This window comes from Ranitomeya imitator, chromosome 1 (assembly GCF_032444005.1).
Source record: "Ranitomeya imitator isolate aRanImi1 chromosome 1, aRanImi1.pri, whole genome shotgun sequence".
NCBI classification, from domain to species: Eukaryota; Metazoa; Chordata; class Amphibia; order Anura; family Dendrobatidae; genus Ranitomeya; species Ranitomeya imitator.
In genome coordinates this window covers 1030887803-1030906766 of record NC_091282.1, presented here as the reverse complement: position 1 = coordinate 1030906766, position 18964 = coordinate 1030887803, and the positions used below count along the sequence as shown (strand labels likewise).

The 18964-nt window shown below is 41.0% G+C and overlaps 1 protein-coding gene across 2 annotated transcripts in view; it reads left to right on the top strand.

Moving 5' to 3' along the window:
- Positions 1-18964, top strand: part of SLC10A7 (solute carrier family 10 member 7) — a 305476-nt gene that overhangs the window by 29021 nt on the left and 257491 nt on the right. For both annotated transcript variants that reach the window (XM_069744033.1, XM_069744034.1), the window contains exon 2: positions 14263-14345. In XM_069744033.1, the coding sequence (XP_069600134.1) occupies positions 14263-14345 (83 nt within the window). The remainder of the gene's footprint in view (positions 1-14262; positions 14346-18964) is intronic.

Sequence of the window (18964 nt, the reverse complement as noted above, 5' to 3'; positions counted from 1 at the left end):
TTTAAGTTGTGGAAATGGCGTCCCCAAATTCCCTAATATTTTTGTAATGCTTATTTTTGCTGCAACTCATTTACAAAAAGATGTCAATTCTGAATAATCAAAGAGCCTCATTAATCCCTTCCCGGCCTTTGACACAGCGTATGCATCATGAAACCTGTGCCAATCCGACCTGTGACGCAGCATATGCATCATGGTCGGATCGCGCTCCTGCAGATCGGGTGAAAGGGTTAACTGTAATGTCACTCGACCTGCAGGGACAGGGGGAGTGGTACTTGAGCCCAAGGGGGGTGGCTTCGCCCCGAGTGGCTACGATCACTCTGATTGGCTGTTGAAAGTGACGTTTCATTTTCAATCAGCGATGGTAATATTTCACCAATGAAAATTGGTGAAATATTACAATCCAGCCATGGCTGATGCTGCAATAGCATCAGCCATGGCTGGAGATCGCGATCTGCCACCGATCTCCCCTCCGTTCTGTCATCTGCTGTTCTCCTCTCCCTTCCATCCTCCTGTCCTCTCCCCCCTCCGTCCAATCTCCCCCACCCCCGCATACTTACCAAGCTCCGGTGTCCCTCCCGGTGTCCGTCCGTCTTCTCCATGGGCGCTGCCATCTTCCAAAATGGCGGGCGCATGCGCAGTGCGCCCACCGAATCTGCCGGCCAGCAGATTCGTTCCAGGTACATTTTGAGTGCTGTGATAGAACCTATCACAGCGATCAAAATAAAAATAATAAATAACCCCCTCTTTATCACCCCCATAGGTAGGGACAATAATAAAATGAAAAAATATTTACTTTTATTTTTGAACTAGGGTTGGGGTTAGAACTAGGGTTGGGGTTAGAACTAGGGTTGCAATTAGGGTTAGAATTGGGCTATGTGCACACGGTGCGGATTTGGCTGCGGATCCGCAGCGGATTGGCCGCTGCGGATTCGTAGCAGTTTTCCATAACATTTACAGTACCATGTAAACCTATGGAAAACCAAATCCGCTGTGCCCATGGTGCAGAAAATACAGCGCGGAAATGCTGCGTTGTATTTTCCACCGAATCTCAATTCTTTGTGCGGATTCCGCAGCGTTTTACACCTGTTCCTCTATAGGAATCCGCAGGTGAAATCTGCACAAAACACTGGAAATCCAAGGTAAATCGATTTAAAAAAACTGCGGAAAAATCGGCACACGAATCCGGAGCGTGGGCACATAGACTTAGGGTTATGGTTGGAATTAGGGTTAGGGTTGGAAATAGGGTTAGGCTTGTGGTTAGGGTTATGGTTAGGGTTGTGATTAGGGTTAGGGGTGTGTTGGGGTTAGGGTTGTCCTTAGGGGTGTGTTGGGGTTAGGGTTGTGATTAGGGTTATGGCTAGAGTTGGGATTAGGGTTAGGGGTGTGTTGGGGTTAGTGTTGAAGTTAGAATTGAGGGGTTTCCACTGTTTAGGCACATCAAGGGTCTCCAAACGCGACATGACGCCACCATTGATTCCAGCCCATCTTGCGTTCAAAAAGTCAAATGGTGCTCCCTTTTTTTCTGAGCCCCAACGTGCGCCCAAACAGTGGTTTACCCAAACATATGGGTTATCGGCGTACTCAGGAAAAATTGAACAACTTTGGGGGTCTAATTTCTCCTGTTACCCTTGGGAAAAAAAATGGGGGCTAAAAACTTATTTTTGTGGAGAAAAAAAAGATTTTTTTATTTTCACGGCTCTGCGTTATAAATTTCTGTGATGCATTTGAAGGTTCAAAGTGCTCACCACACATCTAGATAAATTCATTGGGGGGTCTAGTTTCCAAAATGGGGTCACTTGTGGGAAGCTCCAATGTTTAGGCACACGGGCTCTCCAAACGCGACATGGTGTCCGCTAACGATTGGAGCTAATTTTTCATTCAAAAAGTCAAATGGCGCTCCTTCCCTTCCGAGCCCTGCCGTGTGCCCAAACAGTGGTTTCTGACCACATATGAGGTATCGGAGTACTCAGAAGAAATTGCCCAACAAATTTTAGTATCCATTTTATCCTGTTGCCCATGTAAAATTGAAAAAATTGAGGCTAAAAGAAATTTTTTGTGAAAAAAGTACTCTTTCATTTTTATGGATCAATTTGTGAAGCACCTGGGGGTTTCAAAGTGCTCATTATGCATCTAGATAAGTTCCTTGGGGGTCTAGTTTCCAAAATGGAGTCACTTGTGGGGGGAGCTCCAATGTTTAGGCACACAGGGGCTCTCCAAACGCGACATGGTGTCCGCTAAAGATTGGAGTCAATTTTTCATTCAAAAAGTTAAATGGCACTCCTTCCCTTCCGAGCCCTGTGGTACACCCAAACATTGGTTCCCCCCACACATGGGGTATCTGCGTACTCAGGACAAATTGTACAATAACTTTTGGGGTCCAGTTTCTCCTTTTACCCTTGGGAAAATAAAAAAAATTGTTGGTAAAAGATCATTTTTGTGACTAAAAGGTTAAATGTTCATTTTTTCCTTCCATGTTGCTTCTGCTGTGAAGCACCAGAAGGGTTAATAAACTTCTTGAATGTGGTTTTGAGCACCTTGAGGGGTGCAGTTTTTAGAATGGTGTCACATTTGGGTATTTTCAGCCATATAGGACCCCTCAAACTAACTTCAAATGTGAGGTGGTCTCTAAGAAAAAAAATGGTTTTGTAAATTTTGTTGTAAAAATGAGAAATTGCTGGTCAAATTTTAACCCTTAAAACTTCCTAGCAAAAAAAAAAAATTTTGTTTCCAAAATTGTGCTGATGTAAAGTAGACATGTGGGTAATGTTGTTTTTTAACTATTTTGTGCCGCACGACTCTCTGGTTTAACAAAAAAAAATTCAAAATTTGAAAATTGCGAAATTTTCAAAATTTGCACCAAATTTCCGTTTTTTTTTTTCACAAATAAACGCAAAAATTATTGACCTAAATTTACTACTAACATGAAGCCCAATATGTCACGAAAAAACAGTCTCAGAATCTCTAGGATCCATTGAAGCGTTCCAGAGTTATTAACTCATAAAGGAACACTGGTCAGAATTGCAAAAAATGGCCAGGTCATTAATGTCAAAATAGGCTGGGTCATGAAGGGGTTAAAAAAAAAACCAAAGTTGGATCTGCCATCTGGGGTCATAGACTAGTAGTGGGATGGTGTTTAACGTTTTGAAGGAAGGGATTTCCCAAAGCAGTTGGTACTTAAACCCCTTTTTTGATTGCTTGCTATATATTTATGGTGGAAAGAGTGGGCTTGAGAGCTGAGCTTGCTCCATGAGCAATAAATAATGAAGGTTCCTGCTACAATGACCTAGATTACGCTAAATCCAACTTTTTACTTGAGTGTTACAGGCAAAAGTAACTGCGGTATGTAAGCGATTAGACAGAAGGATGAGGATGTATACATTACACATTGCTCCTTAATTCACTCCAGCAATCCAGCCAACTTCAGAGCAGCGCTTACATTCTCGAAAGAAAAGAGCCTGTAAACTTGTGCTTCCTTCCTAGGAGACCACAGCTGAGACCACAGAGATGACCGGTAACTAAGGCCACTGGGCAGTAAACTACACTGTGTGCAGAATTATTAGGCAAGTTGTATTTTGATCACATGATACTTTTTTATACATGTTGTCCTACTCCAAGCTGTTCAGGCTTGAGAGCCAACTACCAATTAAGTAAATCAGGTGATGTGCATCTCTGTAATGAGGAGGGGTGTTGTCTAATGACATGAAAACCCTATATAAGGTGTGCTTAGTTATTAGGCAACTTCCTTTCCTTTGGCAAAATGGGTCAGAAAAGAGTTTTGACAGGCTCTGAAAAGTCCAAAATTGTGAGATGTCTCGCAGAGGGATGCAGCAGTCTTGAAATTGCCAAACTTTTGAAGCGTGATCATCGAACAATCAAGCGTTTCATGGCAAATAGCCAACAGGGTCACAAGAAGCGTGTTGGGCAAAAAAAGGCGCAAAATAACTGTCCACGAATTGAGGAAAATCAAGCGTGAAGCTGCCAAGATGCCATTTGCCACCCGTTTTGCCATATTTCAGAGCTGCAACGTTACTGGAGTAGCAAAAAGCACAAGGTGTGCCATACTCAGGGACATGGCCAAGGTAAGGAAGGCTGAAAAACGTAAGATAAAACATCAAGACTGGGCCAAGAAATATCTTAAAACTGACTTTTCAAAGGTTTTATGGACTGATGAAATGAGAGTGACTCTTGATGGGCCAGAGGCTGAATCAGTAAAGAGCAGAGAGCTCTACTCTGACTCAGACGCCAGCAAGGTGAAGGTGGGGTACTGGTATTGGCTGGCATCATCAAAGATGAACTTGTGGGACCTTTTAGGGTTGAGGATGGAGTGAAGCTCAACTACCAGACCTACTGCCAGTTTCTGGAAGACAACTTCTTCAAGAAGTGGTACAGGAAGAAGTCGGTATCGTTTAAGAAAAAAATTATTTTCATGCAGGACAATTCTCCATCACATGCCTCCAACTACTCCACAGCATGGCTGGCCAGTAAAGGTCTCAAAGAAGAAAAAATAATGACATGGCCCCCTTGTTCACCTGATCTTAGCCCCATAGAGAATCTGTGGTCCCTCATGAAATGTGAGCTCTATAGGGAGGGAAAACAGTCCACCTCTCGGAACAGTGTCTGGGAGGCTGTGGTGGCTGCAGCACGCAATGTTCATCGTAAACAGATCAAGCAACTGACAGAATCTATGGATGGAAGGCTGCTGAGTGTCATCATAAAGAAAGGTGGCTATATTGGTCACTAATTTTTTTGGAGTTTTGTTTTTTCATGTCAAAAATGTTAATTACTAAATTTTGTGCAGTGATATTTTTTTACCTGGTGAAAATAAACAAGTGAGATGGGAATATATTTGGCTTTTATTAAGTTGCCTAATAATTCTTCACATTAATAGTTACCTGCACAAACAGATATCCTCCTAAGATAGCCAAATCTAAAAAAACCCCACTCCAACTTCCAAAAATATTAAGCTTTGATATTTGAGTCTTTTGGGTTGATTGAGAACATAGTGGTTGATCAATAATTAAAAATAATCCTCTAAAATACAACTTGTCTAATAATTCTGCACACAGTGTATAGAATTAAAAATCCCTCTATTCTTGAGAACGAGGAGAATTGTTTTTCTTATATAAGAGGTAAATTGCAAAGTTGTTTTTTTTTTTCCCAAGCACTTTTCAATTTTACCAAGTTATTAAGATGAGACCCACCCTTTAAGGAGCGTAGCTTCTTGACTTAAAGGGAACCTGTCACCCCCAAAATCGAGGGTGAGCTAAGCCCACCGGCATCAGGGGCTTATCTACAGCATTCTATAATGCTGTAGATAAGCCCCCGATGTATCCTAAAAGATGAGAAAAAGAGGTTAGATTATACTCACGCGGGCAGTCCGATCCGGTGGGTGTCGCCGTCCGGTCCGGCGCATCCCATCTTCATCAGATGACGTCCTCTTCTGGTCTTCACGCTGCGGCGCAGGTGTACTTTGTCTGCCCTGTTGAGGGCAGAGCAAATTACTGCAGTGCGCAGGCGCCGGGAAAGGTCAGAGAGGCCCAGCGCCTGCGCACTGCAGTACTTTGCTCTGCCCTCAACAGGGCAGACAAAGTACGCCTGCACCGCAGCCGCAGCGTGAAGACCAGAAGAGGATGTCGTCTGATGACATGGGAGGCGCCGCACCGGACCGCGACACCCATCGGACCGGATCGGGTCTGCTCCTGGGTGAGTATAATCTACGGTAACTTCTTTTTCTTATATTTTAGGGTACATCGGGGGCTTATCTACAGCATTCCAGAATGCTGTAGATAAGCCCCTGATGTTGGTGGGCTTAGCTCACCTTCGATTTTGGGGGTAACAGGTTCCCTTTAAATGAATAAGTAAAAATAATTGATGGAGTGATAGTAATTTAGGTTGTGGGCATATGATGCCACTAAATGCACAAATAGTGAACTTTTTGGACTTGCACAGATAGACGTGCCGTGTGACCTTTCTTTGGATGGCCAGCTGCACTTATTCATCCAGTCCCTTCCTATAGTGGTGGCTATACAAGTGAGAATAAATGCAGGTGAGGTATGTCGGTGCTTCTGTCTGCCAGTGACTAGGTTTCCCTAGTGAGCTACAACATGACTAGATTTGGAAAATAATCCGAGCTGTCACTTTCCACTGAGCTGAAGGACTCGCTGACCTGCATTATGAGGCCTTCAAGTCTTATTTCAGCAATGGGGATATTTTTCTCTGCCTGGAACATATCAATACAAGTCAGAAAATGTGTTGACAAATATTCAAATTGTTGTCTTAAACTGCAGCAGAGATGTCATGCCGCACATTGCTGTAGGCTCTATACATGTTCATAATACGCTGAGAAAGAAGTTCAGTCTTCATAGCCTTCTTTTCATTTAAATGAGAAACATGCATTTATTCATCAGAGATCTCCCTGTGTATTGTATTGTTCAGCAAAGGTGGACGAGGCATCATTTCGGATTAATGCTAATGCAAAAAGTTACTCTATTAGTTTACCCTTTATTCTTGTGTACAGTTTCTACTTGAGCATACTGCCGGTATTTTTGGGAACACTTCCTAAGCACTTGCTTTTTAAAAAAAAAAAAAAAAGTTTACCTTAGGAAAGTCCATTTTCTTAACTTGACACCATGAATTATTACTTGAGCCTCTAAATAAAGTTAGTTTTTAATAAAGCAAAGCTGCTATTAAAGGAAACTTGTCATGTTGTGTCTTATCTGCACTCAGAAGGTTATAGAGTATGTGAACTGAACACATGGATATGCCATTTTGTTTAACCCCTTCACCCCAGGCCATTTTCCGTTCTTTTGTTTTTGTTTTTTTGATGGGCAAGTTGTACTTTTGAACAACATCATTGATTTTACCATAGAGGGTACTGGAAAAAAAAAATCCAAGTGCTGTGAAATTGCAAACAAAAGTGCAGTGCCACAATAGTTTGTTTTTTTGGGGGGGTTTAATTTTTACCATGTTCTTTAAATGCTAAAACTGAACGACCTGCCATTCTGATTCTCCAGGTCATTACGAGTTCGCAGATGCCATACGTGTATAGGTTATTTTCTATTCTTTTGGTGAGAAAAAAAAATCCCAAATTTATAAAAAAAAAAAAAAAAAAAATATTAAAAAAAAAAATGCGTCACCATTTTTCAGTATCTGGTACTGAATGAGGTCTTATTTTTTGTGCGTTGAGCTGTCGTTTTTATTGATACCATTTTGGGGTACATATGATGTTTTGATTGCCTGGTATTGCAATGTTGCAACAAAAAAAAAAAAAAAGACGTAATTCTGAAGGTTTTTTTTCCCTCCTTATGCCGCTTGTCTATCGGATTAATTATTTTTATATTTTGGTAGATAGTGTTTCTGAATGCAACAATACCACTTTTTCTTTTGCAAAAGGGGGATTTTGAACATAAAATAAATATATATATATATATATATATATATATATATATATATATATATATATATATATATATATATATATATATCATATATTTTTTTTATTTTACACTTTTTAATGTGTAGGAGAATTGATAATTTGCTATGTACGCCACCTGCGGCGCTCATAGCAGATTGGCAATGACAACCACTGGGGTCTCCTAGAGACCCTGGGTTGTCATGCCATCGGTGACCAGCAGTCATGTGACAGGAACACCCGTGGACGGAGCTAGTCATGTGCTTCTGGCACTATCATGTTAAATGCTGCTGTCAAACAGCCATGGGTGCATCGTGATTCCACCCCCAGCTGTTATGGGCACATGTCAGCTGATAAAATCAACTTCAACTATCATGTACCGAAAAAGATGTGGGCATAGCGCCGGAGCACACAATAAAGGGGGAGACACGACATATGTCGTGAAGCGGTAAAAAAAAAATATTCCTCAGCACACCTGTTGGTATATATGTAATGAGTAGGTGACCATTAACAGCCAAATATTACTTCTAATGAGAACACAAGAGCCAATACATCGTGACCAGCGGTTCAGGGTTCCCTGAAAAATGCCCACAGGAAAATTGCCCACGCGGAAAATTGCCCACACGGAAAATTGCCAATTGCAGCATCACAAAGTTTCAGATCTATGATATTTGAGGTGAAAGGTGAGGATGTTCACATGATGTGTGATCAACTTGTGATTTTACAGCTGACCTAGTGCAAAACTGCAAACATGCCGAAGATCTGTGGTTTGTAGCAGTCTGTCATTATCAGCAATAGATAGATCTAGTCTGCTCTCATCTCTCACTAATTCTGCCTTACTCCTCCCACCAGCCCAGAACAGCAGCACATGCAGAACCAGCAGCAGTGTGATCCAGAGGAGCCATCACTGCTATCAGTACCCACAAAAGAATCACTGTATTTTCTGTAGAGTTACATGGGACTGCAGGTCAGATCTAATACATTATCATCTCAGTGGGTGCCCACCAAAAGCAGGGTGCTGCTGGCTGAGATAGATGGTCCTGGAAAAGGCACCGCAGAAAGGTGATATTCTGTCTGAATCTGTCAGAGGAGCGGAAGTGCCATAGCAGCTCTGCTCTCCCATTGACTTCAGTGGCAGTGAATCTGGCGCCTGCACTTCCTTCCCTGTCCACTTATGGATACCAAGAGTAAGAGTGAACAGACCCTACCTAGTTATGTATCATACACATATACTGCAGGTGCAGGCATAGGATGGAAGGAAATGCAGAGTGGATTTGAATAAGGGTCTCTAGGCCCAGACACACCACAGTGAGAGTGGAATAAGGGTCTCTAGGCCCAGACACACCACAATGAGAGTGGAATTATTGTTAGCACAGTGGAATGACAAGAACAGAATCCGCACTCTGGGATTAGGGATGAGTGAACCGATCCTGTAGAACCTGGAGAAGTAAACTGGGCCCAGAGACCTTTGTTGAAATCCATTCTGCATTTTCTTTGCTGCCTGTGTTGTGCTGTATTGTATTTCAGTGGAGCCCATGGTAGTCAAGGACAATCACCCGACCGGTAATGATTTGCAGGTGTGCAATGATTGTTTAATAAACTTAAGTTATTGTTATTAGAACTCCTTAATAAACTGTTCTTAACAAACTTGTCGGCAGTTTTTTATGTGGGCAATTTTCGCAGACATTCTTCTGTGCTGCAGAGCATCTCACCTATAATTCTATACTATTCTCTGTTCTGCAGAGCATCTCACGTATACTTGCATGCTATCCCCCTGTCCTGCAGAGCATTTAACCTATAGATCTTTGCTATTTTCTGTCCTGCAGAGCATCTCACCTATAATTCTATATTCTTCTGTCCTGCAGAGCATCTCACCTATAATTCTATATTATTCTTCTGCCCTGCAGAGCATCTCACGTATACCTGCATACTATCCCCCTGTCCTGCAGAGCAGTTAACCTATAGGTCTTTCCTATTCTCTGTCCTGCAGAGCATCTCACCTATAATTCTATATTCTGCCATGAAGAGCATCTCATGTATACATGCATATACTATCCCCCTGTCCTACAGAGAATTTAACCTATAATTCAGCCTGTGGGCAATTTTATGTGGACATTCTTCACCTTGCACCTCAAATATCATGGATCTGAAACTTTGCCCTAAAGCGTGCCTATAGCGTGCCCTAAAAACTCATTTGTTCAGACTGGCCTACCGCCTCAATGCATTAACCTAACGATCCCTGTGTGGCCTATTTATAATAAAAAAAAAAATAAAAAAAAAAGGTTCCTCGCATCATGTTCTCATACACTTTATGCAGTATTAGCCCTCTGTGTCTGTACTGCTACATACTTAGGCAGGTAACTGGTTCATGCAGCTTTACATGAACACCTGAGCCTTACACTATAGCTGGTCCGAATAACTAAAGCAATTGTTACCATCCACCTCTCGTGTCTCCCCTTTTCCCCATAGTTTGTAAGCTTGCGAGCAGGGCCCTCACTCCTCCTGGTATCTGTTTTGAACTGTATTTCTGTTATGCTGTAATGTTTATTGTCTGTACAAGTCCCCTCTATAATTTGTAAAGCGCTGCGGAATATGTTGGCGCTATATAAATAAAATTATTATTATTATTATTATAACTTTGTGATGCTGCAATTGGCCATTTTCCGTGTGGGCATTATTCCTGTGGGCAATTTTCCTATGGGCATTTTTCCTGTGGTCATTTTTCTGGTCACCGCGGTTCACATTGGTCTTGATGAAGAGAATGGGTTGGAGTCAGTTTTTCCTAATTCATGAAGAGGCAAACTGCAGATATGCTACTATTCAGATGAATGAGCACTGTTTGTTTCAGCTCACCGGTTGGCCTCCTGATTGTCGGCCCTTCACGGATGACCTATCCAATGGAAAGGTCATCAGCATCAAAGTAGTCAACAACCCTTGTTATTTATAACTAATTATCCTCTGCTCATCTACATGTACTAGCAATACGGCTTTTGGATACTAGGAAAAAATGAGACGCTTAGCTATTCATATTGACATGGTTTAGCACTACAGTGTGCAACTTTTTTGTTTATTGTATATGGAGGTAGCTGCTCCTGGTTGGCACCTGTTCACATTAGCTTGGAAGTGCCAGTCAGTCTTTTTGTCATCTGTATGTACTGTTAACATGTTGACTCCATGCCCCAGTTAGCAGGCTGTCCTCGAATGCTCCTCACCAGACCTGCCACAGTATGACATTTTTTTAAAATTACGGTACTAAAAATTGTGATTTAGTAGTAGCCACTGTTTGTCGGTAGGCAAAGCCAGTTTTGAAAGCATTATGGAATAGCTAATGGTGCATTGAAAGTACAGCGTTGGACCACTTCTCCGGATTATAAATTGGCTTTGTTTTTAGTCGTAACTCAGTGGATTACTGCTGTGTATGTATACCTAGAATGGTCCTGTCATGCTTCTGCTCACTGTGGTTGAAAGATCCCCTCCGATCACTGTGCTATGTGGAGTTTTTCGCATCGGACTCTTTTTTTTTCCTTGTACTTCATCCCACTTTCCATGCACACAATACAATTCCTTCTTACTTCTGGGAGATGGTACCCACTCAGGTGCCACTAGTGAGAATATTACACTCCGGCACAGGGCTCGGTGCCCCCTTGCAGTGGGGTCGATTGCATTATTTGTGTCGGGATCAGACTCTTATCTCCAAGTAGAAGCTGCTACATGGCTATGGTGTGATGGTCTCTGGCTGGACTAATCGGGAGGCCTGGTCACCAGTATGAACAAAATCACTTTATCAATTCTGTGCAAAAACAGAATTGTGGAGCAACCAAATGGATAACCAGATGAACTGATCTATCACCCAGGCCTACATTTTCATATCATTTAGAGCCCATCTTGGTGATAACGTAACATTGCTTTGGTAGCCATGGACTAGTGATGAAAATGCATGGTGTTTATTAAAGGCATTGTGTCCACTAAGCCTTTTACTAGACTCCTGTACAGAAGACTCTTCAGCAGTGTCATTATTATCACCGACAGTATTACAGTGACAGATAATACTTCTATATGCAGCACATGACAAGGAACCACCATTCACAATAGATGACCTTTGCCCAGATCAGAACATGTCCAGAGCTCTCCTCTAGAAATCGGTGAAAACCAGTCTATTGCTGCTTATTATTATTATTTATATAGCACCATTAATTCCATGGTGCTGTACATGAGAAAGGGGTTACATACAGGGTTATAGATATCATTTACAGTACACAAATTTCCGATGACAGACTGGTACAGAGGGGAGAGGACCCTGTCCTTGAGGACTTACTGCTTATGTCCATGTAATTGCTGACAAGAATTTATTTGTGGAGATATGGACTTCTACATGTTACTTCACCAAATATGTAAATTTGCCCTTCAAGGGAGCGGTATCAGAATTTCTTCTGTGAGAACATTTACTTTTTCCCATCTATAATCCTGACCAATCATAAGAAAGTAGCATCATGTATGGAGGAAACATGCAAAAGACCCACAGAGAATATGAAGAGACCTTTTCAGCCTGATCTGACGACACTTAATGTGTCTTGTTTGACCACACTGAGAACCCCTTCCCCCTGTTGCCTCCAGTCATTACAGCATCAGCTAAGGAGAAGAGCTGCAGCATGGGAGCATCAGGGCAATGAAGATCATAGCAGCAGCGTTTTCCACATGCAATGCTCTGTACATAATACAGGTGTTGGGTAGAGATGGGCGGACAGTTACAAAAAGTTCAGGTACCAGAACAGTACCCATACTCAAACCCGAACACGGACCCCATTCACTTGAATGGGGGCCTGAACATCAAGTGTTTGCCAAGTTGTCATATGCATGACAGCGTCCCAAACGCCACTTCTGATCAGCGGTAAAATCACCGCCGGTTAGACCGCCTCGGTTCCCATGCTGTCAAAAGACAGCATGAGCGCTCAGCTCTGATCGGAGTTATAAATTTATACCAGTTTACCTCCGGTCACTGGTGTCAACTGATGGGACTACTGATCCCATCATCTGCTGCCTCTAATAACAGCGAGAGCAGGAGCGGCGGGAGTATTCATCGGTCACTCCTGCGCTGTAAAGAAATAATAAAAAAAAAACGGTGTGGGTTCCCCCATATTTTTGATAATCAGCGAGGCAAAACTCACGGCTGGGTCCTGCAACACCCAGCTGTCAGCTTCAGCAAGGTTGGTTATCAAAAGTAGAGGGGTCCCCAAGCCGTATTTTTAAATAATGTAAATAAAATAAAAAATACGTGGGAACCCACACAATTAAAAAAGAAAAAAACATAATAATAATTTACAGAGCAAGGAGTACATTGGACAGTGTGGGAACCGCGGTGTTTGTCGCACTGTCATGCACATGACATGACACACATGGTGTTCAGGCAGCCAAACCCGAACAGTAACACAGACTTCCTGTTGAAGCCTGTTTTCAGCGTCCATGCCCGAACAGTAGGCGTTTGGTACGGACGTTGAACTTTACTGTTTGGGTTCACCCATCTGTTGTGTTGGGCAAGAAGGAGATTGACTGACCGACTGACTGACTGACTGTGTGAGGTCCAGAGCCTTGTAGTAGTGAAAGATCCTTTTTAAAGTAAAAATCTGATTTTAATAATGGGTAATTTTGTGATGACCTTTCCATCTGCGGAGTTGATGAGAAATAGGAATATTTTTCTTTGGATTTTGAGTGTTCATGTTTGCTTTTAATACATCCAATTCTCATAAGGACGAACCAACCAAGTAGGGAGTCCAGAACATGGATGAATTATTACCGCACCAGGATTATATGAATGTGTAAGGACTCATTCAGACTTCAGTTTCTCTTGTACAAGTGCTATACACGTTTTTCATGGATAGCACTCATACTTGTGATGAGTGTCTATGGGAGGGTTCACATGTCCGATTTTTTTATTTTTTATTTTTTTTTCTCTCCTCAGTCGGCAAAAAACACAGAGACTTGTCTGATATTGATCCGAGTGTTGGATCAAACTTCCCTATGGATCCATGAGAAATATAGGACAGCACTGAGATGCCGTTAGCGTGCTGATTGTTTGATAGAAGCTGCTGTTTGATAGAAGCTGCTGCGGATCCCATGAGTTTACAGTACAATGTAAACAGATGGGAAACCAAAAACGCTGTGCCCATGCTTCGGAAAAAGCCGCGCTGAAACGCAGCGGATTATTTTCTGCAGCATGTCAATTCTTTGTGCGGAATCCGCAGCAGTTTTCCATCTGCTCCAATAGAAAACTGCAGATGGAAAACCGCAGCGGAATCCGCAATAAATCCGCAGTAAAAAACGCAGCGGTTTTCCACTGCGGATTTATCAAATCTGATGCGGAAAAATCTGCAGTGGTCCATTCTACGTGTGCACATAGCCTTAATATCTGAAATGTCTCCACGATTTTTACATGGACCACTCGGTCCGTAAAAAATCTCGGACATGTGAACAGCCCCCTAGATTGTCACACGTACGATTTTCTATCCTTGGAATAAGCACACCACTCGTATGTGGCAAACTGACATGTGAATGAGCCCTAGCTGTGTTTGGTAATTTTGGTAATTTGTTCACAATTCTATTTTAACAATTTTACAAGGACATGAATGAAACAGCTAAATTAATTTGGATAAAATGGATAAAAATGTAGTTTATGCTGTGAGTAACCCTAAAACAATTGTAGGCTTATACGGTGATTACTCAACCAATTTCAATACAGTGGCATTGGCAAGAGCATTGGATTGTGCACTGCTGTCTTCCTACTGTGATCTGCCCCCACAACAATGTTTACTACGTGTAAAATGTAATACTAATTGTTGGTTTCTCTTTTCTTATAGGACCATTGAAGCCAGAAATCACCATAACCTATATTGCTGTGTCTGCTATTTTCTTTAATAGTGGGCTGTCGTTGAAAACAGAGGTAGAGTATATAAAATTGTCTAACGTTATACTGGGCATTTGGACTCTGGTATTTTGATAATAGTCAGTGTTGTGTTGATGGGAAACTTTATATCAGAACTAAGCCACGGCAATATGCTATGGAAATTGATGAATTGATGAGCAGTTCGTAGAAGACCACTTACATTGAATCATGGCGTCACAAAGCCAACACACTGGGGGGATTTATCTTATGCTTATCAGAATTTGGGAGCATTGTGCGTTAGTTTTAGTTTTTAAATACATTTCTAAACGTTTTCAGCCTTTTGGAAGCATTTTATGCCAAGTCCATCATTTTTTATTTTCCTTGGCATGCGACTTGACATGCAAGTTTTTTTATTTTTTTTTTTATTTTTTGCACAAAAAGTTGTAAAATCACATCGGTAGGGAAGTGCTTTGAAAAGTGGAACACATTTCTAGTCACAGATCTTACAACTGAAGATGCAAATTTATCACACATGCTAATCACATGCAACGACAAGACAACTAGAAGCAAAACTGACATAAAAGATGCCTCATAAACAATTTCCTGCTTTTGTCTCGATCATATCGGCTAAGGAACTTTATTTATTTTTTTAATTGCATTTTTACATGATGCACATACTCGATACATGTGTGAAGACAGAATTGCAGCATCTCACACCACTGATGCGTTTTAGAACTCAAGGATTATTATTAAAGTAGCAGTCCAGGTTGTCGTTTTTTTTTTGTTTTTTTTTCTATTTTATTCATCCTGTCTCTAGTCCCCAAATACGTGTAATTCTACTAATCTTTCCGTATTTAGTTGTTTTTTTTCTATCTGGAGTTTCATAGTATAGTTCTCCTTAGTGAGGTCATAGGGTTTCATGATAAGGTGATAATTGGGAATTATATGGCTTTATGTTCACTGAACGTTTTCAGCATCTAAATTAATAGAAGTTTCTGTATGAAAAAGTGTATGTGCTATACCACTGAAGATCTCCCCAGGTTATGGACAGAAACCCCTATGAAAGATACTGATGATGACTTTCCAGCTCCTGTCTACAGTTACGGTAGTTCTCCTTCCAATGAGTGCATTAACCATCTGTGCGCTGTCCGTATGCAAAATGGGTGCCATACAGACTGCACACTGTGCAAGTAATTGAGGTAGTTCACAAAAACGTTTTTAATCACTGAGCTGGACACGGTGGCCTGAATGTTAACAATTAAAAAAAACGCGCCATGCACTACTTTGATTTATATTTCTGCTCACACTTGCTTATTGTAAATCAATGAGTGCTGAAATAACAGATCACATACGAGTCTTACCATCCATATGTGATCTGTTTTTCACGGATCCACTACAACTATTAACATTGAAAACTGTATTTGGCCTTTATTGCTCATTAAATTGTCCATATACGGTATATAAAAGCTGGAAGGCCTACGGGTGTACAAAACACATACAGAGGTAAAATACAGACATATATGGATGGCATACGATAGCAAATCATCTGTATCTTTTCTGGATGAATAACAGACGGTTTTGCATGTGCTTGTGTGCCCAACTGTGTAACGTAGGAGGCTGCATACCAGCCTGACTGTGTTCTTATAATATATTCCTTAGTGGGACTGTCATTCCTAGACTGGCCATGGATTATTTGGCAGCCTCATAGGCTTATATGAGGTTGTAAGTTTGGGTTCTCCTTGGTCTGTCCATGCATTTCTGTCCGTATGTGGATTGTAAAACCTATCCGTCTGTACCAGAGCTGACCTGAATTTGGGATTGGCGCCCACTGGGTTCCCTCTCGATGATTGAGCTTGTGCCTGTGACTTTTACATTATTCTTTCCATTTTTTGATGTTTCTGAATAGTAAACCATTCTTGATCTGCTCAATATTTGTTTCCTACCTACAGTGTTGAATGCTCTTCCCCTTTAGTGAACACGCACATGATGGATTTTCCTCTGGTCACACTGACTTGTACTAAGATTAGGTTTCCAGGTTGTTCCTTTCCACTGTTCGCCAGGTGCCCTCATTCCCACTCCCTGTGTAACAACATAGGCTTATAGACTAATTATTATATTGTTTAATTCAATTTCTCGCATGCTCTGCATTTCCCCACTGTGGATCCGAGCCACTAAAATACACATGAGCATGTTATTGCAGATAGGCAGCGTGTATGGGAATGTTAATGGGTCTGTATCATACAACCGCTACAAATGAAGCTTGGAGACAAATTGCGTTTATTTATCTGAACCTCTCAAGAGGACGGTTATTAAAGCACAGCAAAAAGCTCCAAATCCTCCAAATGTAATTCATGTACCAACAGGGAAAATGCAGAATGGAAGACGGTATAATAGATGTCAAACAAGAACCAGTCTCAGAAATGAAAAGTTAAATATTTGTGCAAGAAATACATGCATGTCTTTATTTCTACGCCATTCTCTTGTTCTATTTCCCATGCTGTTTGTTTTAATATATCCTGAAAGCATTTTTCTATCCTTGCATCCTGGAAATCTATATTTTGTTAGACACCGTGGGGCCTCCACTTACAGAGTCAGATTGGTGTAATGAAGGCATCATCTGTAGCTTGTTTTGTTGTACATAAATACATCAGGATCAGATGCATCATATTTCCTGACTTGTGCGTCGTTGTTCCATAATAAAGTGCCCGGATACATGTATTTCATACATTTTTACCATCCCAGCAGGTTTCTTTCTTGGACACTGTTTCTTCTCAGGAGGAGACCGTTGTACTTGGCCCACCAATCTGTTCTCGTACTAGGGAATACCCACTAATGGTCTAGTGCTATTAAAGGGGTCCCATTACTAGATCACAACATAGGCTGCATACAGAACAAATCACTTAGCCCAAATGGGGACGGTGCAAAGATGTTCAAATCCACGTCCAATCGGCTGTGTACTTTATTAAAAAAAAAAAATTCCTTCTTGATATTAAAATGCTCATTTAGTAAGAGAATTATATGGCCATTCTGCCATTAATTTTCAGAGTAAATACACCAGCCTCATCAGAGATGTACTTACCGGTAATAAGGTGTACTGTGAAAAATGATGAAAAATCCTCTAAATATACATGAGGGATAACAAGAATTATGGAAAGTATATTTACAAATGTTAAGAAGTCAAAAGAATAGCACTATGAAGCCCTGCAGTTCATCATTTTTTTTCATCTGGTTTCTATCTCTTGTAACAGTGATACCAGATTTACCGTGATGACCCAGCATGCACGATCCCGAATGGTCACTTGATGACACCAGCACACCCGACTACATGAGCACATAGTGGGAGGGTTGTGCTCAATTGTCAATCGGTAAAAAATAAGTAGCAGAGAAAGTCAAAAGAAATACACCGACGACCTGACCTGACGTGATGAACACCGTAAACTTGCTCTCTTGGCTGAGTGAATTTCTTTACTGTAGGAAGAAAAAAATAAGATTCCCTGCTTTTATTTCAACAGGACAAAAGGATTGGGCATATTGAAATCCAACTTGCCTTCTTCCTTCCGACACCTGCCTTGGATCATAGGAAGGCATTACATATGTCCAATCATCATTTCATCCCTCTGAAATCAATAAGCTTCTATCCAATGTGTATGGCCAGCCTAAAGTATGTGTAGGATCATCCGCTGGCTATCCTATACATAAGCAGCTGCCCTATACTAATCAATTCAGTTCTGCAGGTCCTAAATCTGGGGGTTTGAGAGAAAAGTCCTTTTGTCTATATTTTCATGCTCCACTAAATCTAGGAGACATATTTTAAGATAAGTATGGGTGATCCTAATAAAATGTTGCGTGGACTATAACAAATGAGATGAAGGAATATGTAAGATGTTAAAATAATAGTTGTTACTCAATGCTCCTGGATTTTTAAACTGCATGGCTGTCCACATACAATAGTAAGATATGGGATGTCTTTTTTTTTTTTTTTTTTTTTTTTTTTTTTTTGTGGGAAGGGGACACCATAGTTTGTCACAAAAAATGTATAACATGGTGTTATTTGGATTCTCTTCAATACTACATTTATTGCTATGTATTTGGAGGGTGTATAAGGAGATCAGCTGACCACTTTTGTAATTTTTTCAATTTGAGCTATACAGTATATTTATCTCAAATTGAAAATGTCCAGAAGTTTGAAGGTATATGACAACAATTACTACGTTATAGATTATATCGTACTGATTTTAATTTTTCTCCCCTTTGTTTCTCCATATGGATCTTGTCTGCTCAGTACATTGATGTCTGTTGGGTGAACTCTCATTTTCATAACACCCCAACAAACTAACGTCTTCATCTCCCCCAGCCTGTTGTCTGTGGAAAGGACATATAGATGTTCCTTCCTTTCATTCATCAGCCTGTTCAGCCGGCCCATACTACCAGTACACGTACATTACCCCTCAGCTGTGCAGAGAATTGCTTAGCATACACCATGTGGTAACTGTAAATTCTCTAGAGGAGGTGAAATATTGATTTTACAACAGATTAACTAGTTGAGAAACATCTGTTTGAAGTACATCTGCTGCGGTTATTGTACAGGGTTCTGCATCCGATTCCAATTTTGCAAAATGAAGACAAGATTTCAACACTTTTATTAATTTGTGGGCATTGGTTTGTCAGATCAGGTT